The following is a 27396-nucleotide window of genomic DNA, read 5'->3' as shown; positions in this document are numbered from 1 at the left end:
TTTCAGTCTATACATGTTCAAGTTTTATTACAAAGTATGATGGGCAGAAAATACGGTACTTCTTATACAGGAGGCTGAAACAGAACGAATAGACTTAATGTACGTAGGAAGAAGTAAAGTCACAGAAAGAACACTCCACTCTCGGGTGCTTCTCAAGTCGCCTCTGGTGGAGAATCCTAAGCTCTTTCACAGCACAGTGTTAAAATTATTACAAGCCCTGTATACAATCAGCCATGTGAAAATAATATTTATAAAGGAGAAATGGTTACAGTACAGTTCTGCAAAGGGGCAGCTTCCTCTCCACCTGAACAAGGGATGGCACAAAAGCTTTAGAACAGAAGGGAAGTTTAAATATTTAAGAAAGTAAGTTCATACACATAGGCTAAAGGGCACAGAAATGGATCAGTTAGAGCTTAACATTTTGTAGAACAAGAAATCTCCATTTTCTACAGAGGTTTGTACAATCATGCTATAATTCACACTCAGGGTGGGGCAGGGAAAGTCACTGACAGAGGGGTAATAAAACACACGGGACCAAAGCAAGTGACTCATTTTACTAAAGCAATTCAAAGCTTCAGGTCAACAGTTTTCTAACACATTGTACAGCACAATCAGCCCAAGGTGAGAACATTTCTTTCAATAGTCGATAGCACAATTCAGCTTCACTGAGTTGTCCCAAAGGTGGGTGCTCACACATTTTCCAGACTGTCAACATCTTTCTTCTGGAGTTCAAACTTCCCTTAGCTTATTGTTTCTGGCTGGCACATTAGTTCAAGCCTCTTGGAGAAGACATCCTGCATGTTTCCATATTTAAAAAGTAACATTCAGACAGCAGCCCAAGAAGCTTGTCTATCCCATAATGCCACATGCTTGACAATCTGACCATTAGCAGCAATGACAGTATGGGAGGAAGAGAGGATGTAGCTGGGTGGGACACTCAGCTATGGCCTCACGAGAGCAGAGAGGACAACTCTGAGAAAGCCTGGCTCAGGGTTCATAGTGACATTGCTCAGGTCAGCTCTCCTCTCAGAAAATGCAAGCTAAATGCCAAGCATGCCCCACCTTCCTCATCCTGACACAGGCTCTAAAGGAAACATGCGCTTTGAGGCCTCTACAGCAACTGTACTCTTTATCCTAAGCCAGGCAATTGAAGGAACTGCCATATTTTCAAAATGGGGCAGCTAGGGGAAGTTCTGGACTGTTCACCCATGCTTGGTAAACTCCAGAGTCCTTACATGTCCTTACAGCCTAGGAATCTAGGGCTCAGGATACATCTGGGAGAACATTCTACAGAGGAAAGGCAATAGGAGAAGAAAAGGAAAATGACAGAGGAGGTGCTAGGGGTGTAATTCAATTGTGGAACACTTGCCTAGCATGTGTGAGGGTCTGCATTTGACCCCCCTCCACACACACACAATGAAAGATGAAAAGGCAAAGGGAAGATAAAGGAAGAGGGGATCTACAAGAAGAACCATGGACGCTGGGGATAGTGGCACATGCCTGTGATCCCAGCACCCAGGGAGACTGAAGTAAGAGGATTCTAAGTGCAAGGACAGCCTGGCCTACAGTGCAAGACCCCGTCTCAAACAAAATAAAACAAAAACAGTATCATCATGTACTGTCATGGGACACCCAATACTTAGATTTAACCACCAGACATCACCTATAGCAGCCTTGCTGTAGGAAGGTGCTCTCTGCCCCAGCTGTCACCCCATTCCTAGCCATTCCTAGTCACCCAGTGACACACATGTTTGATTAATGGCACTGGAAGGCCAACCTAGGCTGAGGTACAGGCTTACTTCATAGCTATGAGAGAGACACTCTCAATGTTCCTCCCCTCAGGCCCTGTGTTTTCCAGTATTTCTTCTGATCCGTAGAAGTGATTTTCTCCTACACCCTAAAATATCAAATTTCAACTGTAACAATTAAAACACTGTAGGATTCTGATTTTTTTTTCCTGTTCTTCCCGAATTGCAGCCAGTTATTGTAGCCAGAATTGTACCCAATTCTGATTTTGATAGAAAATTATCACCCAGTTGTCAGGTGTCATCACTCTTCAAGCCCTAACCTTGCAGGCCAGGAGAGCGATCCAATCTCCTATGTGGAAAAGCTCAAGTCCATGAAGGCCTCAGACCCATTCAGCAGCTCAGCTCTCTGCTAATCTGACTGAGCATGCAACTTCCACACGGAAGCACAGCCAGAGCCTCCAGCTTAGCATGCCAAAGCCAAGTCCAAACAGCACCGAAGCTATACCAGAACCTGGAGCAGAACGGGTCTGGAGGCCCCCACCCACCTCCCTGTCAGTCTAAGACCTGGCAAACTTAGACAAAGACCAGCTCTCCAAACTGTAATAGCCCTGTGCTTCTGGTAGCATGGCAGACTAAGTGACTTTCTGTATCTCAAGGCTACAGAAATCTCTTCTTCAGTCACAGGGCCACCAATCCATGCTCGAAAGGGAAGGTGAGAAAGCTGGCACTTCAAAACGTGGTCCTGCAACTGTGGGTGCATGCGTATTTGAAGATGGAGACGGCAAGAGTCTTACCTGGACCAAATGGAGGGCAGGGAAAGCAGGCTAAAGAACGATGACAAGCATCCACAGAGCAAGGAAAAATCCTCACAGGTGGTTGGTTTCCAAAGCACCTCATACAAGTTTATTCTAGCAACTACTATTTACTTTTTAAAAACTTTGTTTTCAAGTTCCAGTTGACAAATCTCATCATTTAGCCCTGGTTAAAGTCCACCCAGAACACAGAGGCCCTTCCCAGCCAGCCCCACTACCACTCTGACTTCCACTGCAGACTCAGCACAGGAAGAAACTGGGGGCTCTTACAGCTTTGCATGCTACCCTCAAAGACCCTGTGCTAGCTAGCACACACCACTAAAAGCAGAGGTAACCACAAATCGTGCTCTCTACCTGCAAATGATATAGGGTAGGGAAAGGGACATGCTAGCACAAGAACATTAATCTCAAGCAGATGGCCAGCCAGAGACCAGAAATCAGAATGACAAACCACAAAGGCCTCGGGGGAAAAACCCTGACTGAAAATGCCTTTCCTTTGGGACGAACCTCTTTGCAGTGAGCAATCTATGACTTTCGGCATACAGCTGCACCAGCTGTAGGAAGCGAGCCAAGACTCAGCCAGAGAGTCCAGGTGTCAAAACAATGAGTTTACATTTACTTCTCCAGCAATGACAGCTAAGGGGCAAACCCATCAGATTTCAGGCCTACTACTCTCCTCATGTCACAGAATCTAAGAAACCTTCAGGTAGCTCAGCAGAAAATGAGCCAGGCAAACTCTCCCCAGAGCATGTCCTACACTGCCAGGGACTCATCTAAAATCAGAACCATACAAGTCCCCTCCATGGAACCCATTCATGTAACGGAAACAGTCACCTGAGGCCTGAAAGTCAGCATGGCCAACTGTAGGCTACCAAGTCCAATACTGCTCAGAACCTAGACTGAGGTGAGGGCCAGTGCCCAGGGGTAGACAATCTTAGCTGGCTGGCCCTGGGATCACCACAACTGATCAGTCCATCCTTTATGAGAATTGTCCGTCTATCTCAACCTCAAGATCTTGTTTAGGGTCAGGAGTCTCTCATCCAGGGATGGGCCAGTATCCCACCAGGCAGAAGAAACTCAACAGAGATGCCAAAGCTTAGCTTAGAGATCTTTCTTGCCTACCATTCAAGTTCTAAAATGGAAAAATAGATTCTGAAACCAGGTACTGGAAACACAACATACAGCTTTCCTGAAGCGTTCTCCCTCAGCCTGGCCCCTAGTCAACTGCTTATGTCTGCTCCACAGGGTCCTCATTAGTGAAGCCAGAGAGAGGAACTTGAGGGTGGAACAGGAGGTTTCCTATGTCTGTCCTGGGCCTGCCAGGCCTTCAAGAGACCCAGACTGAGAAAGGTGTGAGTCAGAAGCCTCTAGAGCACCTCGCAGTTCTGAACTCCCGGTCAGGTGTGCCACGCAGGCAGTGCCTCAGGAAGGCAAACTGCTCTTGGGGCCCGGGGTCCAGTGCCACTGCAGGCACTGAGAGAGGAGAGGAAGGTACCAAGAGGGAGGACTGTGAAACCAAGAAACCAGGAAAAGTAAATTCTTTTCATAAAAAAATCAGCCTGATAGATAAAAATATACAAAGTTGAGGTTTGTTAAGACACTGATACCAGGAGGAGGAAAGACAATTTGAAATTGGCATTTGTTCCCACTTAAGTGCTAGCATGGACACGGATGGGGACAAGACACGGACTACTGCCTCAGGCAGTAAACACAGACACGGGGCAAGGGACACAGACAGAGCCAGTGCTTATACTGTTCATGAACACAACAGCTGACAAACAGATATACAGAAATGTTTAATTGAAGAAGCAAAGAAGAGGAAAGGAGAGAAATTGCAAAACCCAGCCCTGGGCTTGCGGTGCACCACACAGCACAGTCCTGCACAGATAGCGAGGGGCAACCGGCCTGGACTCCTACAGCAGCTTCTGGACACAGTGGGTGTAAAGCAACAATAGACATACTGGCCACTGGAAACATGTTCTTCTTACGTGGGGAGGGAAAGGGGCAGAGGCTGAAACACACAAGCCCTGGCCTGGTAGGTGAGGTGCCGCCAAGACTACACACGGAGTATCTCCAGGCAGTTGTTATAGCAGATGGCAATCCAGTCAGGCTGAGTTGAGGCCCACTGCACATTGTTGATCTCTCCTTCAGCTGTGTAGGCCAGGATAGGGTCCTCGATGGCCCGAGGCATCTGTTGGATGTCCCAGATGAGAGCCTGATGGTCATCCGCTGGGGAAAAAACAAGCAAGAATGTCATAGCTCAGACAATGGAGTAACAACCTTTGTTTTTTTTTTTTTTTTTTTTGGTTTTTAGAGACAGAGTTTCTCTGTGTAGCTTTGGAGCCTATCCTGGCACTCGCACTGTAGACCAGGCTGGCCTCAAATTCACAAAGATCCGCCTGCCTCTGCCTCCCGAGTGCTGGGATTAAAGGTGTGCACCACCAATGCCCAGCTTAAAGATTTTAATTATAGGATCTACAGTGTTCTGCCTGCATGCACCCCTGCAGGCCAGAAGAGGGCACCAGATCTCATTATAGATGGTTGTGAGCCACCATGTGGTTGCTGGGAATTGAACTCAGGTTCTCTGGAGGATCAGCCAGTGCTCTTAACCTCTGAGCCATCTCTCCAGCCCACAATGTGGTAACAATCTTGCAACTGGAGGGTCAATCATAATTTGTAAAACATTTGCTCACCAAAACTTTGTGAGGGAGTTTTATTTTAGAGATGAGGAAACCAAGATTTAGCAATGTTACACTTGCCCCATCATGCCATGTAGCCAGTGAGTGGCAGGGTCAGGACTCATATCCAGGTCCTTAAGCTCCACCCACCCACTGCTCCAGTATTAGAGAATTAGATCAGAACATTGGAGTCGAGAATCAGGAGAGGACACAGGATGCAATGATCCTACAATATGATATCACTGTCAGCCACTAAAAACACTTACGTGAATGAAGACGCTTCTCTGATGACTGCTTCCCTTTTATGTATACTTACACTTCAACAAGCTGTACAGATGACTGACACAAATTGCTATACAGACATGCACCATTAAAAGAAATTCCACCTAGGCCTGTAGTCCCAGCAACAGGGGACTGAGGATATAGCTCAGGGCCTATCATGTTTAATATCCTTGGTTGAATCCTTAACACCATCAAAAATAAACAGCAACAACAACAACAACAAATCGAACCACTGCCAATTAATGTGTTTTCTAGCTATGGTGGCACCCTCTTTGAGAAAAATACTAAAATGAGAACTGTAGGTAAGGCTATGTGAAGGTACAAGACCCAAGACCCAAGGGAGATGATTCCTGGTAGTGCCAAAGATCCTGTTACAGCCAAGAGGGATGCTTCTTCTTGTAAGAACCCAGACTCCTGGGGAACAGCACATACTCCCCTATAGGAATATATGCACGGGTCTGTATCTGATACAATGTCATTAGTCAATAAAAGATGATCTGAGACCAACTAAATACACAAGATCATCTGGAATGTGGACTACTCCACTTTCACAAAAGTCTCCTTGGAAACAGCAAGGATTTGACTCATAGGGAGCCAAGAATGGATCTTCACTCTCTGATCCTCCCTCCCATCGTGGTTACCTGCAGTGCAGATGTGGCAGGATGAATGTGGGGCCCAAGCGATGCCATTGACACATGCTCGGTGGTTGTTTAGCCTGGCGACAGGTGTGCAGGGAACTCGAACATCCAGGATCACCACCTGCAGAAATGTAAGAAAAAGGCCCAATAATTGCAGAGTGTGGCAGGAAAAACAAACAAACAACACTATCTCACAAACAAAGTTTTAAGCATAATCTTTTTGTTTGTGGACTTGAAGAATACGAAAGAAAGGGTTTCCTAGGATGGAGAAAGAAAGAAAACAATGAACAAACACATGTAGTGTAGTCTCTGTGTTGAGACCCTGGGCCTTTAGACTAATAAGAAGGGGAAGCAGGAATAGGCACTGTGAGTTTGGATGATACACACACACCTTTGTTAAGTGCCTGTAAGAAGACACGATGGTGGCACACACCTTTAATCCCAGCACTGGAGAGGCAGAGACAGGCAGAACTCACAGAACTCTGTGAGTTCGAGGCCAGCCTGGTCTACAAAGTGAGTTCCAGGACAGCCAGGACTGTTACACAGAGAAACCCTGTCTTGAAAAACAAACAAACAAACAAATGGTGACTCTGTACCTGCCCTGAGTGCCCACTGTATTCATGGTGACTCTGTGTACCTACACTGAGTCCCTGCTGTAGCCACCATCGCTGTTCTACTTGTCTTAGCTTTACTTTATCAGAAATTATTTTATTTTTTAAGAAAATGCTTTTCAATGTAGCCCTAGAAATCTATGTAAAACAGGCTCGCCTTGAACTCACAGATATCCTTCTGTCTCTGTCTCCCAAGTGCTGGGATTAAAGGTGTGCCACCACCATGCCCATTGAAAGTTTACTGGTGTGTGTGTATGCAAGGGTGTGATTTTTTTGTACTGGGGATCGACCTCAGAGCCTTGAGCATACTAGACAAGTACTCTCCTGCTAAGCTACATCCCCACTGTATCAGAAATCCTTAACACAAAAGCAGTGCAACTGCAGTGAGTTTGTGGCTAGCCTAGGATACACAGTAAGCTCCAAGCTAGCCTGAGCTACAGAAACTCTGTTTCACCAAAGTGGGGAGAAGCTGAGCACAGTCCTTTTTGTTGACCAGGGTCCTCAGTCTAGGCCCTTTTGGCATTTTTAGTAGACTGACACTGTTGGGAACTGTCTGTGCATTGCAGGGTCATTAGCAGCCTCCCTGATCATTGCCCACTTGATGCCAAAAATACTCTTTGCTTCCTCTTCTGACAACCAAAAATGTTTCCAGGTATTTCCAAAGATCAACTGAGCACAAAACCGCCACCATCCGAGAGCTACTCTTGTAAATACACAAGGCAGATTGGACAAGGGACAGGCAGACGTATGGGGTGATAGGAGATGCTATTGTTTATATGTTTCTCTTATTGGTTGATGAATAAAACATTGATTGGCCAGGCAGGAAAATAGGTGGGGCTAGGAGACAAATTCTGGAAAGTGTAGGAGGCCAGAGTCAAGATGCTGCCAGAGGAGTGACACCATGCTGGTCATTACTGGGTAAGCCACAGCCTTGTGGCAAGACACGGATTGATAGAAATGGGTTAATAATTAAGACAGAGCTATCTGATAAGAAGCCCTAGTCTGGGCTGGAGAGATGGCTCAGGGGTTAAGAGCACTCTGTTCTTCCAGAGGTCCAGAGTTCAATTCCCAGCAACCACATGGTGGCTCACAACCATCCATTATGAGATCTGGTGCCTTCTTCTGGCATGCACTGTATACATGATAAATAAATAAATCTTAAAAAAAAAAAAAAAGAAGCCCTGGTCATCGGCCAACAGTTTCATAATTAATATAAGTCTTGTGTGTTCATTTGGGGCTCAAGGGCCACGGGACCAGCCAGGGCAGAAAGCTCACATGACAACGGGGTTTACCTCCATTCCATCCATGGCCATCGTGGCAAGGTAGTTAGGGTCCTGCTTGTTCCAGCAGAGGCGAAGCAGTGGGTGATGCTGAGGGTCTTCGTAAATGATGGTGCTGTGCTCCAGATGACGGAGGTCAAACATCCTCACAGAGCCATCCGCACCCACAGAGGCGAACATGTCCCTGCCACCTCCAGCTCGGCTGAACGCAATATCATAGACCTATTGGTAAGAAATGTCCAGTTCACATCAGCCACCTTTTCCCACAGGATGGAAACCTGTTACTTCCAGTTCACATGAACCCCAACTCATGACAGAACAGAATAGCAGGAAAAGTTAGTGGCTTCTCAGAGAATCAAGATCATTTTTTTTTTTTTTTTTTTTTTGGTTTTTTGAGACAGGGTTTCTCTGTGGCTTTGGAGGCTGTCTTGGAACTAGCTCTTGTAGACCAGGCTGGTCTTGAACTCACAGAGATCCGCCTGCCTCTGCCTCCGAGTGCTGGGATTAAAGGTGTGTGCCACCACCGCCTGGCGAGAATAAAGATCACTTTATCACAGGTGCTGGCCGACTTCTTCCCATGCCTGGCTTCTACTCTCTCTCTTAAAACCTGGTGATAAATAAAGCAAAAACTCCCCACCCAGCTGACTGGCAGAGAATACCTTAGTCTGAACAAAGACCCAGTGTTCCAAGCCTAAGGCAGTTATTTTCTGGGCTTTAGTGGTTTCACTTACATGCAATCAGATGCAGGTTCATGACAAACCACATCATGATTCTCTGCCGAGCTGGGTCCGCTATAAGCCTGAGACCTGAGATCCTTTTGTAAGAAAAAGGTAATCACGACTTCTGTTTCTGTGTTTTTTAAAAGGGCATCTGAGAGCTGGAGAGACGGCTTGGTAGTTAAGAGTACTTGTTGCTCTTGCAGAAGATCCAGGTTCAGCTAAGAGTAATCTGTAACCCTAGTTTTCCGGAGGATCTGACACTCCCTTCTGGCCTTCGTACTGTGCACACATGTGGTGCAAGGACATACATGTAGGCAAAACACCCATATACATTAAATCTTGAAAAGACTTGCAGACACCTCTGTTCACCTTTTGGATGAGTGCCTTACGAGTCTAGTGGTGATGAACAGTTCGTACCTGGGAAGTGAAAGTACTGCTCCATCTTTACCTCCTAAAGGCTAGAGTTATAGGCACCCAGGGTCCCCTTTTAATCACTCTTTTCTTTCCTGTTGTTTTAAGACAGGGTCTCATGTAGCCCAGGTTAGCACTAAACTTGCTATGTAGCAGAAGATGACCCAGGACTCTTGATCTTCCTGCATCTACCACTCAAGTGATAGGAGTGCAGACATGGGTCCTTATGAACCATAGAGAAGTATTTCTTCATAGTTAGAGAAAAGGGGGTTTAGAAATAGATAGGCATCTATTAGCAGTGTTTGCTCCTCAGTATCCAGAGTGTCTAGAGGACCTACTTTTTTTTTGTTTTTAAAGATTTTTATTTTATCTGTATGAGTGTTTTGACTGTTTGTACGTATGTACCCTACATGAGTAGCCAGTACCTGTGGATGCCAGACAGACACCCTGAAACTAGAGATACAGATGGTTATGGACTGCATGTGGGTGCTGGAATTGAATCTGGGTTCTCCAAAAGAGCAGTGGGTGCTCTTAACCACTGAGCCATCTTTCCAGCTCCAGACCCAATATTTTTTTGTAAGAAATTCTTTTTATTCCTCCACCTCGATGTCAGCTGTCATTACTAGCCAAGATCCTATTAAGAGTGTGCTTTGTGTTTGACATCTGTTTTCCTGTTGGTTCTGGGTAATTCCCCCACCAGTGTGGCTCAGAGCACAAAGCTCTCTCAGCTTAAGTATCTGCTCCTTTGTCCGTGCCCCACCTGTTCAGCTCATCCGGAAAGAGAGAAGTGGCCACTCCCAATGTATTAAACCCTCCTCTGGCTACATCTGCCAGGCATCCATTTACACCCCCCCCCCCCGCCCGGCTTTCCCTAAGGCAGAGCTGCCACTGCAGGCTGCAGGCTCCTTCTTTCTAGTTTGTCACTTGCTCTGATTCATTCCAGGCCCTCCTGTTCTTCTCTGTATTGAATGAGACCTGTTTCCTATAGGCCAGGTTTGGCTGAGTCCCAGGTTTGCTGGCTGTTTCTGGATAGTTCAGCCAAAGGAATCCAAAGTGGGAAACTGTGTCACAAGCAGCAGCTGAGTACTTACCCTTCCTCTCTCTGTTCAGAAGCATCTCTGCCAGGTAAACCCAGACTCTGGGAGTCATAGCCTTCAGCCTATAGGTAGTGGGCATCCCCTGCTACTACCTTCTCAATTCCTTCACGTATAAGCATTCTCTTGGTTTAAACCACTTAGGTTTATTCTTGCAAGACCCCTGTTCTCAGAACGGGGGTTGAAACCAGGGCCTCATGGATGGTAGGCAAGCACTCAATCACCAAGCTATATTCTCAGACACTTGGAGTAGTTCACACTTTTGGGTTGGCTCTAGCAGAGCCAAATTCCTTTATCTACAGATCCTACTCTTGGAGTGCAACACCAAAGATTAACTACTTAGAATGGTAACCTGGCACCACTCTGTTGATGACCTTAAAGCATCTTTTTTCTTATACAAATCCTGATACCACTTGCTGTGCAGGTAAAGGGGCATAAAATGAAACAAGAGAAGGTCAGAGGTTCTGTGGGAGCAGAGTTTTGCCTATTTCCCCAAACCACCAGAGGGTACCCCATCAGAAGAAACAACATCAACAAGGTACATTTGCCTCCAAATAGGACTGAAAGTAAAAAGATCAAGTAAACATACCAGAGTTCACAGAACGGTTTTAGAGAAAAACAGTTAATTAGGATTGTCTGTCATGAAATTCCCCCTTCCGTTTCCCACTATCTCTAAGAAGCTATCATGTTTAGAGAGAAGTGTTACTCTTTCTTTCTTTTTTTTTTTTTTTTTTTTGGTTTTTCGAGACAGGGTTTCTCTGTGTAGCTTTGGAGCCTATCCTGGCACTCACTCTGGAGACCAGGCTGGCCTCAAACTCACAGAGATCCGCCTGCCTCTGCCTCCCGAGTGCTGGGATTAAAGGCTTGTGGCCACCAACGCCCGGCTGAGAAGTGTTACTCTAAAATTATTCTTTAACCATATCAGTTTCTAGGATGTATATAAGAGACTTCATTAAAAAACAAACAAACAAACAAAAAAACCAGCAACCTCTGGCCCCGTCCCTACCAATCCCAGAACTGCTGTCATGGGTGGTGGTGTGTGTGGTGTGTGTGTGCGTGTGTGTGTGTGTGTGTGTGGGGAGCTAGCCTCACTGGCTCTGGCCACCACATGGCTCTCCCCAGATGATGGCTTTTGGCGGTGGATGCAGGGGGGCTGGCTGGTAGGAATTTAACCACATTCCAGTGAATACATGGACAACACAAAATAGACTTGTTCTTTTAATTGTTTGGGGGGTGGGGTCAGTAGAAGGGGATGGACATGGGAAGACTAGGAAGTGAGTTCAATCAAGGCGCATGATGTGAGATTCTGAAATAATCAATTAAAAAAAGTACCCCCAGCAACCTCTAGTATGAAAGGAAAATGAAGATTGTAGGTTAGTTTTGTTTAACGATGCATTTGGACCGGTGAGGTAGGTCAGCCACAGGTTAAAAGCACTTGCTCTGCAAACTTGACAACCTGAGCTCAGTCCTGGAAACCCACAGCAGAAGAGGGCAGCTGACTCCAACTGAGCTCAGTCCTGGGAACTCACAGCAGAAGGGGGCAGCTGACTCCAAAAGTTGTTCTCTGTTCTCCACACACGCACCGCGGTACACATATGCCTGCACATGCATACACACTTTCTCTCTCTCAGAATAATTGTCATAAATAAAACATTTTAAAAGGTGCATTCAGCTGGGTGTTGGTGGCACACGCCTTTAATCCCAGCACTCGGGAGGCAGAGGCAGGCAGATCTCTGTGAGTTTGAGACCAGCCTGGTCTACAAGAGCTAGTTCCAGGACAGCCTCCAAAGCCATGGAGAAACCCTGTCTTGAAAAACCAAAGTAAAATAAAATAAAAACATAACAAACAAAAAAATAAAAATAAAAGGTACATTCATTTATAAGTGTTGTTTTCTGTTTTAACACATTAGCTTTCAACTTAGTCAAGGCACATGCCAACACTGTGAACTACGTAACCTGCAGAACAGTGAGAGAACAGGACAGCCTCTCACCTGCAGGTACAGAAAGCACCTGCAAAAAAAGGAGGCAAGGGAAAGCATCATTACCTCTTTGTCATGGGCAATTAGCTGGGTCTTCACATGGCCAGACACGAGATTCACTCGTCCCAGCACCTGCCCGGTCTCTAGTCCCCAGATGGTGCAGGTTGTGTCAATGCTTGAGGTACCTGCAGACACCGGAGCAAGTCAGAGCTGATGAGGTGAGGTTCCATGAAGACTCCCCTCTCACTCTGATCCCTATGCTTGGCCCAGGGGACAACAGGCCACAGCACTTCCTGAGAACTGACTTGTTTTTTGTGGGGTGGGGAGAAGAATTTCTTGAAACAGAATACTCTGATATAGTTCAAGCCGACCTTGAACTCAAGATCCTCCAGCCTGCACCTCCCAAGTGCTGGTATCATAGGTGTGTAGCATCACACCTGCAAGACCTTAGACTTAAGCTGGAGAGATGTGATATACACACGGGAAAGATGAGCTCCCTATAAGAAATCTGGAATAACCACTTTCCATATTTAGCCTGTTTCCCTTGGCTGTTCTAGGACAAAGTGTGTGCCCCAATCCCCACCTCCACCTCCGGATAAAAACAGACCCTGGCAGAATTTGAGGAAATGTATCTTCATTTTCTTCAAATTGGAATTCAAAGCCCTCACCTAAAAGATAAGGATCCACCTCGTTCCAGTCAAAGGAGGTGAGGGGAGCACAGAAGTCTGAGTTCTTGTTATTGTTCAGCAAGCACTCCAGCCTGGTCTCTGTTTCACCAACCTGAAGGGACAACAATTTGAGACATTAGCCTATCTACACGCACACCCCCTTAAAGTCCTGTCTAGTAAATCTAAGACAAGGGGAGAAGATATTTTTATGATAAAGGGTAATAAAACCCAAAGGAATTCCTGAATTGGGACTTCAAAACTTGCCCTTTTACCTAGATTTCTCTCCAGGTTTGCACCCATGCCTTTGTCTGATGCTCTTAGCAGCCTGTCTGCGGGCCCTAGACTCCCAAGCACAGGGGATATCCTGTGCTGAGCTCAGCTTGAAAGGGAAGATCCATGCACTCAACACACTATAATCAACAGCCTGGGATTTATTTACTCAAAAGTATCTTGACTATCAATGGAGTAAGAGATCCCAGTGTTCTCTGCCTCACAGAAGACTGTCCCCCATCACACCAGGTTGACTGAGGCCAGCAGCAAGACTCTATAGCACCTGGGCTACATTTCCTAGAAAACCCACTGCGCTAAGACAAGATCAGTCCAGACACACGTCCTTTGTTTCCTCCACGCTGCAATGACACTACCAGTCTGCATCTCTTCAGGACCCCACAATGCAGCTGTCTGCTACTAGAGCACCTGCTTACCCTCCACACACGGAGATAGTCACCACTTGTCGCCAGAAGGTCTGGATAGACGCCTTTTGTGTCAGGAATCCACATGAGCTTTGTGGTGGGGTATGGGTGGTCAAAGGTGTTTCGGCAAATAAACTCTGAACTCTCTTCATCTAAACCAACAAGCTGAACCTGCAACACACCAAAATTGAACCATGTGAGCACTTGTTTTTCTTCAGCAGTATCAAACACATCAGATTCCTGGTCAGTGGCATAAGTCTTAACACTGGACTACACTGAAGTGCAGTCAAGTTATTACAGTGAGAGGATCCTAGACTGATGATCCCAACTCGAGATGAAAACACAAGCAGCACAGGGTTCAGGGCAGCCAACACTGCAAAGCAGAAAAAGACAGAGAAAATCTGAATACAGGTTTTCTTCTTTCCAAGTCCTGAACTAACCCCCAGGCAATCTGATTTTCCTGTCTCTCTCTTCCCAAGTGCTGGGATTACAGGAATGTACAATCATAGCCTGTTTAATGAAATACTGGGAACTGAACCAGGGCTTCATGTATGCTAGGCTCTTACCAACTGAGCTTCATGTATGCTAGGATCTTACCAACTGAGTTACATTCCCAGCTCCCCCTTTGGCTTTGTGAATCAAGGCCTTCATACACAGACCAGGTTGCTTTCGAGTGCACAGAAATTCTCCTGCCTCTGCCTCCCGAGTGCCTGTATTAAAAGCATGTGACACCATGCCCAGCTCCATTCTATGTTTTGTTTTTTAACAAATTAACGACACATATTTGGCATAATATTGCTGTAAAGAGTATTTTCACTCTACTTAAAAAGGTTTTTTTTGAGACAGATCTTCACGTAGTCTGTGCTACCTTCAAGCTCACTATGCAGGCAGGGGTCATCTCCACCTTCCAAGGGTTTGCTCTACTTTTTATTGGGTCGAGTTGTTTTCTCATTGAGTTTTAGTTCTTTGTATACTTTTGATACAATTTCTGCTCTTCTATGCTATTGCTTTTCTGTATGAATTTTCACAGGTCCTCTTTTGGTTTTTCAAGACAGGGTTTCTCTGTGTAACAGTCTGGCTGTCCTAGAACTAGTTCTATAGACCAGGTTGGCCTCAAACTCACAGAGATCTGTCTGTCTCTGCCTCCTGCATGCTGGGATCAAAGGTGTGCACCACCACTGCCAGGCCCACCTTTCTGTATGAATTTTAAAGAGCTCTTTAAACTGTACAGAAAGCCTGATGAGGTTCTGACTAAAATTGTCTTGAATCTGTGCGTCAGTGTGGGAAGAACTGCCAACTTGAGTTTACTCGTTTAGGTCACCTTTATCTTGTTCAGCAATGCTTTTAAAGTTTTGCATGTACACTCTTTCATTTCAACTCTTTCATTAATTATTTCCTTTTTTTTTAAGATTTATTTATTTATTTATTATGTGTATACTATTATGCCTGCATGCATCCCTGCAGGTCAGAAGAGGGCACCAGATCTCATTACAGATGGTTGTGAGCCACTATGTAGTTGCTGGGAATTGAACTCAGTTCCTCTGGAAGAGCAGTCAGTGCTCTTAACCTCTGAGCCATCTCTCCAGCCCTCATTAATAATTTCTATATAATTGTATGTTACTAGAAATATATTTTTTTAGGGTTTTAACTGAATTTTCCCTTATACTACCTAGCATGGTTTTAAAATTACATTTTCAACTGTTCACTGCTATTATATAGAAATGGTTTATTTTGTATATTAATCTTAGATCTCTAACTTTGGTGCATTAGTCATCAGTGGTTTTGGTACATTTGTAAGGATTTTTCTATGTGTACCTATACACTTAGTCATCGATGGATTTTTTGGAATTCAGCCTATAAGCGCAGGGTCTATAAATGTGTAGGGAGATCATGAGAATGGATGCAAAAGGAGACAGAACCCTGTGCTCGGAAACACTCACAGGCAACTCTCCAACCCTCAAATTCAGTTTGGATGGGTGAGGAGGTGCCCTTACATCTAAGCAGTCTTCCTGCCAGGTTTAAGAGGAAAAACATGGAAAGGCAGATAACACCTTAAAGTGAAACCGGAGAGCTGGAAAGATGGCTCAGAGGTTAAGAGCACTGCCTGCTTTTCCAGAGGTCCTGAGTTCAATTTCCAAAACTACATGGTGATAGTAATGATCTGTAATGAGATCTGGCGCCCTCTTCTGGTGTGCAGACAGAAGACTGTATACATAATAAATAATTTGCTTTAAAAAAAGTGAAACTGGAAAAAAAGGTGGGGCAGTGGTGGCTACACTCCCAAAAATTGCCTTTCAAATCATGAGACATTTTCCCAAACCTCAAATACCAGATTCTGTGACCACTTTCCTCTAGACCCAACACTCTAGGCCCTATGCCACCCAATGCTAAGCTACCTTAGCTTCCATTTTCCTCACTTGATGACCTTTTTCACCCTCTTCCTTTCCTTACACATCTTTTCACACTTGTAAAATTTGCTACACCCTTTCCATGCCTAATATTACACATCAGCAGTATCAGGCTTCTAGGACTCTACCATTCACTAGCTGCAGGCCCTTGGCCATAACACGTACTATTGTTAATCTTGTTTTCCAACCTGTAGAGTCTTTGAGATGTTCATGCTACCTACCATAATAATTGTGTGTAAACTGCCTTTCCCAATGTATGAGCTTCAACATTTTATCTTACTTCCTCCACAAAACACCGGCAGTTTTCCTTGTCCTGTATCTTTCAATGCTTACCAATACCACACATTTGACAGCTAATCCCATAGTGCCTCATGAGACAGACATTACTGTTTTGTGTAGTAAATGTCTTAAAAGACGAGGCTTGTGTTTTTCTTCTTGTACAGCCTGCTACTGTCTCCTAATTTGGCTTTCTTGTACCTATTTCTAATATTCCCCATGTTTGGATTCTGTTGTCATTATTTCTGGTACCCCCAAATCCCTATAAAAAGTGTTCTGCCATTGAGCTATATCCTCACGGCTAAATTTTTTTTTCTCTCTTTTCACCGCTAAATTTTAAAGAAAAGTTCCAGTTTATACTAGGATAGTGCAGATAGAGACAACTGGGAAGACAGAGGCCCCAAATAGCGATCCTGTTGGGCGAATATCTACCTGCCTCAGACTCCATTTTGTAAGCACCCATGACCTCAGCTGGACTCCATTCTCTCCTTGGATCAGCTGTTTGCAATCTCCTGAGAACTTTAAAAAACACCTCAGTTGCCTAGGCAACATCCAGAGGCGTGGGATAAGAATCTGTGGTAATGAAACACACACATCTAACTGCCAGAGCACCCAGTGGTCCAAGTACAGCCACTGTGCTACTCTGCCACACCAACCAAACACACTTCTGGGAATTTGGGGAAAATGGGAAAGGCCAGACCCACACCGCATGGAGATGCAGGAAAAGCCAGCACACAGACTGAGCAGACTGGAGGGGTTGCAAGACATGAGATTTAAATGAGACGTGCTTTGTGAGGGGCAGGGTGTGAGAACACATTCCCAGCGCCTGATCTGTCCCCCAGAGGCCTAAGACTCAGCCTTTCAGATCTCAACTCCAACTCAGACACCTTTAATCCCAGCACTCGGGAGGCAGAAGCAGGCAGATCTCTGTGAGTTCGAGGCCAGACTGGTCTACAGAGCAAGTTCCAGGGCAGCCAAAGCTACAACGAGAAACCATCTCAAAAAACCAACCAACCAAAAACCACCCAAAGCAAAACAACCCCTCCCCCCAAAAAGCAGATCTCCAACTATTCTGAATGAATCCTCCAGCTACTCCACCCCCTCCCCCATCTTAAGTGTGTGGATTTAAGTGTGTGGATGTTTTGTTTGCATGTGTGTCCCTGCACCATTTGCATGCATGCTGCATGAGGATGCCCAAAGAGGACCATAAGACCCCCTGGCAGTGAAGTTACAGGTGGCTGTGAGCTGCCATGTGGGTGCTGGGAACTGAACCCAGGTCCTCTGTAAGAGCAGCCAGTGCTTTTAAGCACTGAGCCACCTCTCCAGCTCCCACCCCTAAAAACTGTCTTAAGTAGATTCCTGTTTCTTTCGATTGAAGAACATTCAATCATGCTAGTAATAAAAATAGTGAGAGTCTCTTGAGGACAGAATTGAACCAAACTAGCTTCACATGTTTTAGGGTAAAAGTCTGTGGGTAGGAGATATGGCTCGGTCAGTAAAATACTTGTCTCACCAGCATGAGAACCTGAGGATAATCCCCAGAACCCATGTTAAAGCCTGGTGTGGGCACACACTCAGCTCTGGGGAGGTGGAGGCAAGAGGATCCTTAGGACTTGTTGCTCAGCCAGTCTAGCTTAATTCAAGCTCCAGGTTCAAGCTCCTCTCCCAAAAAATAAGATGAAGAACAACTGGGGAAGCCACTTGTCTATAATCTTTGGCATCCAATGGCATGGACACACACAGTTTCATATAAGTTTCTCTTTAAGAAAGAGAGCTGATAACCAACCACTGCAAGAACTCTCTAGTGCCAAACTTCTTGTACTGACTAATGTGGGCAAATTCTTACTACGTTCTACAATGACTGCTTTCTACATATCTAAGTATTTTCCATGTATTTATGTGTGTTGGATGTGTGTGTACTAGGTTCTTTATAACAAAAGCAAACAAAAAACCCAAAACATAGACTTGTTCCACAAAATTTATTTCACAACTTGCTTTGAATATCTTCAAGTCAATACAAATAGTTCCATCTCTTCTTCTACAGCAGAATGTGGTAAGCACACCACAATTTATTTAACTGTTCATTTATTTGGTTATAGTCCATTTTTTTTTAACAGCATGACAATAAATATCCTTATTTAATTCAGTGTGTGTGTGTGTGTGTGTGTGTGTGTGTGTGTGTGTGTGTGTGTATATGCTTTTATTGGATAGATTCCTATAAGTGTAATTGCTCTATCACATTTTAAAATCTTTGTGTGTATGTACATGTTCATGTGTTATGTGCATGCATGTACAAGCCAGATGTTAACATAAAGTGTGTTCCTCACTCATTCTCTATCTTATGTTTTGAGACAAGGTCTCTCATTAAACCTGGAATGCACTTGCTGGCCAACAAGTCCCAAGAGTCTTCCTGTCTCTCTTGGGCTTCGGGGCTTCTGGGGGGATTTGAACTCAAGTCTTCATGCTGGTGCAGAAAGCAGCCTACCAACCAAGCCACCTCCCCAGTTTCACATTTTCAATTCTACCATCTTCAGAAGGGTTGTTTCTGGCTGCTGGAACAGGATATGCCTATAATCCCAGCAAGGGGATGGGAGTGAGGATAAGGTTAAGGCAGAAGAACGAAGAGTTTAAGGCAAGCCTGGACTACAGCTAAGGCCTTGTCAAAAATACAAAAAACAAAACAAACAAAAAGCCAGAGAGAGAGAGAGAGAGAGAGAGAGAGAGAGAGAGAGAGAGAGAGAGAGAGTGTGTGTGTGTGTGTGTGTGTGTGTGTGTGTGTGTGTGTGTGTGTGTGTGTGTGTGCTGGGAATGGAAGTGATCCCAGTACTGAGGTGGAGACAGGGGGATGAGACATTTAAGGCTAGTCTAAGCTACATGAAACCTTACACAAAATGAAAACCTAGCTGGACATGTTTGTACACAACTTTAATCTCAGCACCTGGGAGGCAAAGGCAAGTGGATCTCTGAGTTCAAGGCCAGCCTGGTCTACAGAGCGAGTGCCAGGACAGCTAAAGCTACACAGAGAAACCCTGTCTCAAAACTACCCCCACAAACAAAAACAACAATAATAAAAACCTTTAAGAAAGATATAAGTATGAATAAGAACTTTCTGAAAAGGACTGCAACAGCATAGGAAATAACCCTAAATTGAGAAATGAGGTTTTACGGAATTACAATGCTTCTGTAGAGCAAAGGAAACCATCAGTGGCATGAAGAGGACGCCTACAGAACAGGTGCCTGCTAACTACACATCTAACAGGAGCTATAGAGGACTCTGAAAATCAAAAACCAAAACCTCTAAATCATATCAACAAATGGGAAAATAACTCAAGTGGCAGTTTTCAAAATAAAAACAATAAAAGGCCTACAGATACTTGCATATACAAATGAAAACTGCTTACAGATTCCATCTCACCCCAGTCAGAATGGTAACAACTACAGGCCAGGGTGTGGAAACAGAGGAGCCATTGCACACGGCTTCTGGGAATGTAAACTGGTGTGGTCCCCGTGTGAAAATCAATATGGAGGGAAGGTCTTCAAAAAGCTAAAAAACAAACTGGGCATGGTGGCTCAGACCCGTAATTCTAGCACTTGGAAAACTGAGGCAGGAGAATCACTCCTAGTTCAAGGCCACCCTGGACTACACAGTGAGAGCAAGGGGAGGAATAAAGCCCTAAAAATAGAAATACCATATAATCCACTCCTGGGTATGTACCAGAAGGATTCTTAGCCAGCACACCACAGAGACACTTGAACATCTGCAAATATTGCTGTACTATTCACAACAGCAAAGGTACGGAGTCAAACTAGAGGCCTATCAACAGGTGACCAGATAAAGAAAATGTAGTGTAAACACAATGGAACTGTATTCAACTGTAAGAAAAAATGAAATTTGCAGGAAAATGGGTGGAACCCGGTATCATCATCATGTTAGAAGAAACACACCAGACTCAGAAAGACAAATGATTTCTCCCATATGTGATATCTACATTAAAATTTATATAGATAACATACACACATCTGTACATATATGATACAAAGGTAGAAAAGGGACTCGGAGACGACAGGAAGGAGTCTAAAAGGAGGAAGGGGAGCAAGACAGGGAAAGGGAGTATATGTGATATGAAAGCAGGAGTGGAGAAGAGGGGACCAGTAAGAAAGAGGGGACACAAGGAAGGGGAGGAGGAGGGACAGAAAAGAACAAAATATAATATGAAAATGTCACAACAAAACCTTCTTTATAATGATAATTAATTAAAAAAGAAAATTTAAATGTTGCTTCCATTTATACTTTTATTAACAGTAAATGAATGTCAATCCCCTCACACCTCTGAAACACTAAAAATAAGAATAACTTTCTTGCTAATTCTACAGGAAAAACAATGCTTTATTTTACATTGTTTTATATTAGTGGTTGAGATCTGAACTCATCGTGTCAACCCTTTCCCTCAATTCTTGTAACTACAAACCTGGGGGTTTTGTCTCTTTTTTTGTGGGAGCTTTTCTCCAATGACGCAGGCCTCCTTTCTCATATCTTCTTCAATGCAATTTCTTTTCTTTCTTTTTTTTTTTCTAGCACAGGAGGTTGAATCCAGGGAATCACACATACTAGTCAGAAACTCTATCCACTCAGCTACATCCTCCGGTCTTTCTACCTTTTAAGACAGGGTCTCACTGAGTTACCAGGCTAGCCTTAAATTCAGTCTGTAGCCCAGGCTAAACTTGACCTCTTGCTTCCCTTGCTTTACATGACTAAGTACTCCTCCAACCTGTGCTCCCTCTCCTTGTCCCAAAAGACGGATTTTCTTTTTCTTTGTCCAACAAAATCCTATTTTGGAGAACTACAAATCCTTTGAGTTTGGCATCTGTAGCCATAGGCAGATACCCTTCTTATCCCCTTCCTAGAATCTGTATCCCACTGCCCTTCCTTACATACTTGGGGAACGCTGGGAAAAAAGGATTCTGTCCACGTTATCATGCCGACAGCCGGCCCTTCGCTGCAGTCGCCTGTCACACCTCTTCCATTCCTACCTTCAGTGCCTTCTGCAATCACTCATCACAACACTTCTCCAGCACTGAAACAGAGCCCTAAAGAGGAGAGCTACAGAGCAGGATCCTTTTTATTCACTGAAAAAGCACGATGGGCACTTTAAAAAACACAAACAAATCTTGTCTGTATACCCCAGGCTGGCCTCTAAGGTGGGACCTCCTGGGGGCACAGGCGTGTGTTACCGCTCTTGGCTTATCTTTTTCTCATTTTTATTTTATTTATTATTTGGGTTTGTTTGCTTTCAAGACAGGGTTTCTTTGTGTAACCTTGGCTGCCCTGGAACTCGCTCTGTAGACCAGGCTGGCCTCAAACTCAGAGATCCACCTGCCTCTGCCTCCCTCTGCTGGGATTAAAGGCGTGCGCCACCAACACCCGGCCTAGCTTTTTAAAGATTGATTTTTAAACTTTTGATTGTGCTTGTGTCTGCCATGTAGTTGTCTTTTAAACAAAAGTTTTATTAGATTTCTTTATGTGCATGAATGTTTTGCATGTATGTATGTATGTATGTATGTATGTATGTATGTATGTATGTATGTGTACCTCATGCATGCCTGTTGGTTCCCCTGGAACTGGTTATGAGCCACTATGTGGGTGCTGGAAATTAACCCAGTTCTCTACAAGAGCTCTAAACAGGGCCATCTCTTAGCCGAACCCCCCAACATGACACTCACAATCCTGCCATTTGCCAGGTTGTGTGGCTTTACGTAAGTTGTCCTCTGTGCCTCAGTTTCTTTCTGTGTTAAAATGAGGCAATCAATCACTGATTTAGTTAGGAAACTTTTTGTTCTTATGCTGGGGATTGAACCCAGGGCCTCATGAGCAGCTGATTTTGGTTCTATCTGCAGTCATAGGAAAGTTATTGTGGTAATTTGACTGTAATTGGCCCTCATAAGCTCCTAAGGAGTGGTACTATTAGGAGTTGTGACCTTGTTGGAAGTGTGTCACTGTGGAATCAGGCTTTGAGGTCTTATATATGCCCAAGCCATGCCCAGTGTCTCAGTTCACTTCCTGTTGTCAGCAAATCAAGATGTAAAACTCTTAGCTCCTTCTCCCAACACCACATCTGCCTGCATGCTACTATGTCCCACCATGATGAAAATGGACTGAACCTCTGAACTGTAAGCCACCCCATTAAATGTGTTCCTTTATAAGCGTTGCTGTGGTCATGGTGTCTCTTCACAGCAATAGAACCCTAAGACAGTGATCTAATGACTCCAATTGATTTGAATAACATGGATGTTTATTTCACACTTATACATTTCCGCTGTTGTGCTCCACATGAGCACTGTGTACCCTGAAATGGAATAGATTTTTTTTTCAAGGAGCTTATGTTAACAAACAAGGAAGGAGATATGGCACTTTCCTTTTAGAAAAACAAAACTCACAAGGTAGCTGGACATGGTGACATCTATAGATAATTTCCTGCACTTGGGAGGTGGAGGCAGGTAGATAAGGAGTTCAAAGTCTGCTTGGATTACATGAGACTGTGCCTCAAAAACAATAATGCCACAAGATATGAATAACATATAATGTGCATTATTCACAGAAATGATGAAAGTAAAGAGCACGTTTCTGAGTCAGATTTTATTTTTTTGTTTGAGATAAGGTCTTACTTTGTAACTCAGATTGGTTGGGAGCTCACTATGTAGCCCAGACTAACCTCAAAATTACAAAAATCCTCCTTCCTCAACCTTTCAAGTGCTGGAATTACAAATAAAAGCCACCAGGCCCAGCTTGAGGGTTACTTTATATTACATATTTGCTCCTCAGAAGGCATTGGGCATGTTCATAGTTTTAAATCGAGGTGCTGGAGACAAGATCATTCACTGCTCATGCAGAGGACTTAGTTCGGTTCCCAGCACTCACACTGGGTGGCTTACAACAGCCTGTAACTCCAGCTCTGGGGGACTGTGACACCCTCTTCTGGCCTCTGCAGGTAGTCAATGTCTCCTCTTTTAGATAAAAGACTCTGGAAGAATTTAAAGGGAAAAAAAATTAATTTGTGTGTGTGTGAAAAAAAAAAAAACAACTATGGTCCTTTGATGGACACATTTTACATTTATTTCTTACACAAATTCTTAAACAACAGCTTTTTTCTAGTGGTCTTAAACTTACTAACACTACCCACACCTGGACCCTGAAAGGCAGCCCCAGTTTTCCTGCCACTGTGGGAGAAAGAGCCATCAGAGAAAAGAAATAGGTTCTTGTTTAGGAACGGGGTGATCAGTGCATACTCTCTGGGACTGTAAACTACTGTGTATGTGTGAAGTATTGGCAATGAAAGACAATCCCTTTCACCCATTTCTCAAAGAGGACGAAAGAAATGAGGACCCTTACCCAGAGAAACACATGCGCTCCTAAAATACTACAAACATAAAATGTTCAAACCTTTTCACCTGAATCTTCACATTTAAAACCGAATCCCTTTCCTGTATCACTGTGGGCTAGAAATAATAAAATTGGTCTATGCAAGGTGGTCTAGCGAAATCCTAGACCACCTACTTCTTCACTCCTCCTAACATCTGGTCACTTGTCTGCAGTCTGATGATCCCAGGAGGAAGCAGAGTACTGGCTTTAAACACCACTGGTCAAAGCTTGCAGTAGCTCTGATCTCTTGTCATTCTTTTTTTTTTTTCTTTTTCCTTTTTAAACTCTAATTAAACCAAAAGAATTAAGTCAAGAGATGGGGGGGGATTCTTCTCAACACTTTCAAAACTATATCCCGAAGTATTAGCTTAAGAGCTCTCTCCTGTACCAGCGTTTTGATGGAGTGACGGATGTCCAGCAATGCTGCAAATCAACGTGAAAGGAACCACGAAAAGAAAAGGTCAGATGTCATCTTCCTCTATTCAGAAATAATGGCGGGATAATGCTACAGACCAAGGTTTCCAAGGATAGACTGGGTGTGTGTGTGGGGGGTGGACATCGGGAAGCAAAACCAATGACCAATGACAACCTAGCATTAGGGCTCTGTATCCATGAGAAATACCTGAGATGGGGAAGATCTTGCAATAAATAGCCCTAACAGAAATCTCGCGTGGCCAGGAATGCACGACCACCAATCCAAGCGCCCGCATCTTCCTCCACTGCCTCTCTCCCGCCCCCCGCCTAGCAACAGAAGCACTGCGGCAGAAGTGGGGGAGATGGGAGAGGCGGCACAGGACGAGGCTTCAACTCCGGTTTGAAACCCGCTACTGCCACCAAAACAAAACAAAACAAAACAAAAAAACCAAAACAAAACACTACGTCCCAGGCATGCCACGACACTGTCCTCAGTTTCCCCGGCTGTCAAAGTTAACACCCTCACCAGCAGGGCCACACGGAGGAACCTCCCCCTTGCTATGAAGGCAAGTTGGCGGGGCAGCTGCGGGATCTGGGGCTGCCGCCCACCTCGAGCACTCCCCGCCAGGAGAAGCCGAGCCTCTGCACGACGCACCTTGTTGTTGTACTCCTCCACGAAGCTGCCCAGCGCCAGGCGAAAGCGCTTGTCGGGCCGCACGCTCCAGTTCATGGCGTAGACAGTCCAGGGCGCTTCATATTTGTAGATCTCCTTCCGTTTGCCGTGCAGGGACATGGTGGCGGCTGGGCCGCAGAGCCGGCCGGAGAGGCGGCGGGCTGGGGCACGGGACGGGCGGGGAGCCCGGCTGGGGTCAGCGGGTCCGAGAGGCGGCGGGACCGGGGCGCTCAGGAACGGCCTAGCCCTCCGGCGGGTCCTCCGCTACACACACACTCCGCCCGGCCCGACCACCAGTTTCAAACAAGCTCCGGCAGCGACTACCACCTTCCGTTTGCGATGCCGGCCCGCCCTCTCGGAACGGAAGCCACGCGATTCCGTAGCGACGACGAGCGTTGGCTGCCGGGTATGTCCTTTCCAAACTGTTCTTTCTTCTTATTGGTCAATACAGCCTTAGCAACCCGCGTCCTCCTCACCATTGGCGGAAATGTTTGTCATTCTGCTGATTCGCCCCGCCCAACTCCAAGAGGCGGGCTCTTTTAAAGTCCCAAAGATCATTGGCTAGCCAAGATGTCAGTCAGACGGATAACGGCGCAGTGCGGGTGAATGGGGGCGTGGGTGGCCTGGGGGCAAGTGTACCCTTCTGCGCGCCTTCAAGTTCTAGGCCAAGGGTCCTAAGAGTGAAGCCTGTCACTTTTCCACTGTTGCTGCTGTTCTGAATGTCTCTCTCCGCTTCAAGTAACGTGTCAAATTACCTTAATGGAAGACTCCTGCGTTTATTGCATGGCACTAAATCCGGCGGTCCTGCAGCCTGTGCCAAACTGGGACCCTCTCCAGGCCCAAGGCCACTTTAAACAGTTTTCTTACAGGCCCGAGAGAGACATTCAGGGCCAGGTCAGCTTGATCGAGGCTTTCCTGCGCTGTCCTATAGACACTAGAAAGACTCCCGAATTCTAGGATTGATTTCCTTCCTCGCTCCGGGGGTGTTCAAAAGCCAAATGCTAACCCAACCTTAAAAGTCTATGTGCCATGAATTTGAAATGTACAAAAGCCTGGATCTAGATACATCGTTATAAAAATTTAAATGCTTTCAATGATATTGAAAGAGGTTGTATCGAATTGTTAGGCAATATAATCAAACACAGTTTAAAAATATGTGTATTTGTGTGTGCCTGAGTGTTTGTAAGTGTACCACATGTGTACAGGTGCCCACAGAGGTCAGAAGAGGCAGAGTTACAGATGGTTGTGAGACACCGTGTGAGAGCCTGGAATCCAACCCGGGTCTCTCCAAGAACAGCCAGGGCTCTCCAGGGTTGTACCATCTCTCCAGCCCATAAAGTACAGTATTTAACGAAAGTGATGTTAACACAGACACTGGAATCCTTGAGGGTCAATGGTATACATTTAGCAACTATCTTTTGGTCATGTTCACCTGTGTGAACAAGTCTACTGTGCATGCTTCTATTTTTATTTATTCTTGGTTTTTTGAGACAGGGATTCACTGTGTAGTACGGCTGTCCTGGAACTTGCTCTGTGGACCATGCTTGTCTTAAACTCAGAGATCCACCTGCTCCTGCCTCCAGAGTACTGGTGATTAAAGCTGTGTCCCACCACCATCCAGCAACGACAAAATAATACTTATCAAGAAATTTGGGCCGGGCGTTGGTGGCGCACACCTTTAATCCCAGCACTAGGGAGGCAGAGGCAGGTGGATCTCTGTGAGTTTGAGACCAGCCTGGTCTACAAGAGCCAGTTCCAGGACAGCCTCCAAAGCCACAGAGAAACCCTGTCTCGGAAAAAAAAAAATTTGGCTTTCTATTGGTTACATCATTTCTGAATTTGGCTCATAGTTTTCTATTGATTACATCATTTCCGATTTTGCAGAGTGTTAATAATGACTGTGTAGGGTGAATTTAGTAGGGATCACTCCCTTTCTATTTAGGAGAGACTCCAGAATCACCTAGGAGACAAGTTTCAATGCTTGTGAGGGTTCACGGAGGTGGGAGGACTCACCTTAACCGTGGGCGACTCCATTCCATGGCTGGGCTTCCAGACTGAAGAAGAAGGAGCAAGCTCTGGCTGTGGGCAGCCATCCCTTTTTGCTTTCTGACTATACATGTAGAATGTGATCATTTGCTTCACAGACTGACTTCCATCCTTTGACTACCAGTCCGTAGGTGTCTTTGTCAGTAAAGTGTGTCTTTTGGAGACAACACATAGTTGGAACTTGGTTTTTAAATCTTTGCTGGTGAGTTCAGGCTATGCACATATACGGTTATTAATGAGAGGTACTTGCTAACATCTGCAATTGCATTGGTTATTTTTCTGGATGGCTGGATTATCTTGTCATGTTGTTCTGGTTCCTGTTCTCATGGTTGTTCTGCCTCAGCTTCTCAAGTGCTGGCTTTACAGGCATGAGCTACTTTTCTTTAATTTGTGTGTAAATACATGTGTGTGCATCTGTACATATCTGTGTATGCTAGAGGACAAGCGTGGTGCTCCTCAGGAATGCCACCCACCTCTTTTGAAACAGGGTCTCTCATTGGTCTGGAATTCACCAATTAGGCTAGAATGGCTGGCCAGCAAATCCCAGGAA

The 27396-nt window shown here is 45.0% G+C and overlaps 1 protein-coding gene across 1 annotated transcript; it reads right to left on the bottom strand.

Moving 5' to 3' along the window:
* Positions 1 to 25143, bottom strand: Dcaf7 (DDB1 and CUL4 associated factor 7). Its single transcript, XM_027427843.2, has 7 exons — positions 24783 to 25143; positions 13625 to 13783; positions 12921 to 13032; positions 12319 to 12437; positions 8062 to 8271; positions 6162 to 6279; positions 1 to 4789 (listed from the first exon to the last, which is right to left on the bottom strand). The coding sequence occupies exons 1-7, from the start codon at positions 24918 to 24920 to the stop codon at positions 4617 to 4619; spliced, it is 1029 nt and encodes a 342-aa protein (XP_027283644.1). The 5' UTR covers positions 24921 to 25143; the 3' UTR covers positions 1 to 4616.
* Positions 25144 to 27396: the final 2253 nt, after the last annotated feature.

This window comes from Cricetulus griseus, chromosome 7 (genome assembly GCF_003668045.3).
Source record: "Cricetulus griseus strain 17A/GY chromosome 7, alternate assembly CriGri-PICRH-1.0, whole genome shotgun sequence".
NCBI lineage: Eukaryota > Metazoa > Chordata > Mammalia > Rodentia > Cricetidae > Cricetulus > Cricetulus griseus.
This window is presented reverse-complemented; position numbering and strand designations above follow the sequence as displayed.

What these genes read in the sequence shown, in the direction of transcription:
- Dcaf7 (XM_027427843.2), bottom strand. Translation starts at nt 24,920, where the DNA reads ATGTCCCTGCACGGCAAACGGAAGGAGATCTACAAATATGAAGCGCCC. An exon ending in ACTATCTCCGTGTGTGGAGG is followed by an intron (nt 13,033 to 13,624) that starts GTAAGCAGGTGC and finishes TTGTCCCTTCAG; the next exon opens with GTTGGTGAAACAGAGACCAG. An exon ending in GGTGGATCCTTATCTTTTAG is followed by an intron (nt 12,438 to 12,920) that starts GTGAGGGCTTTG and finishes CGGTGTCTGCAG; the next exon opens with GTACCTCAAGCATTGACACA.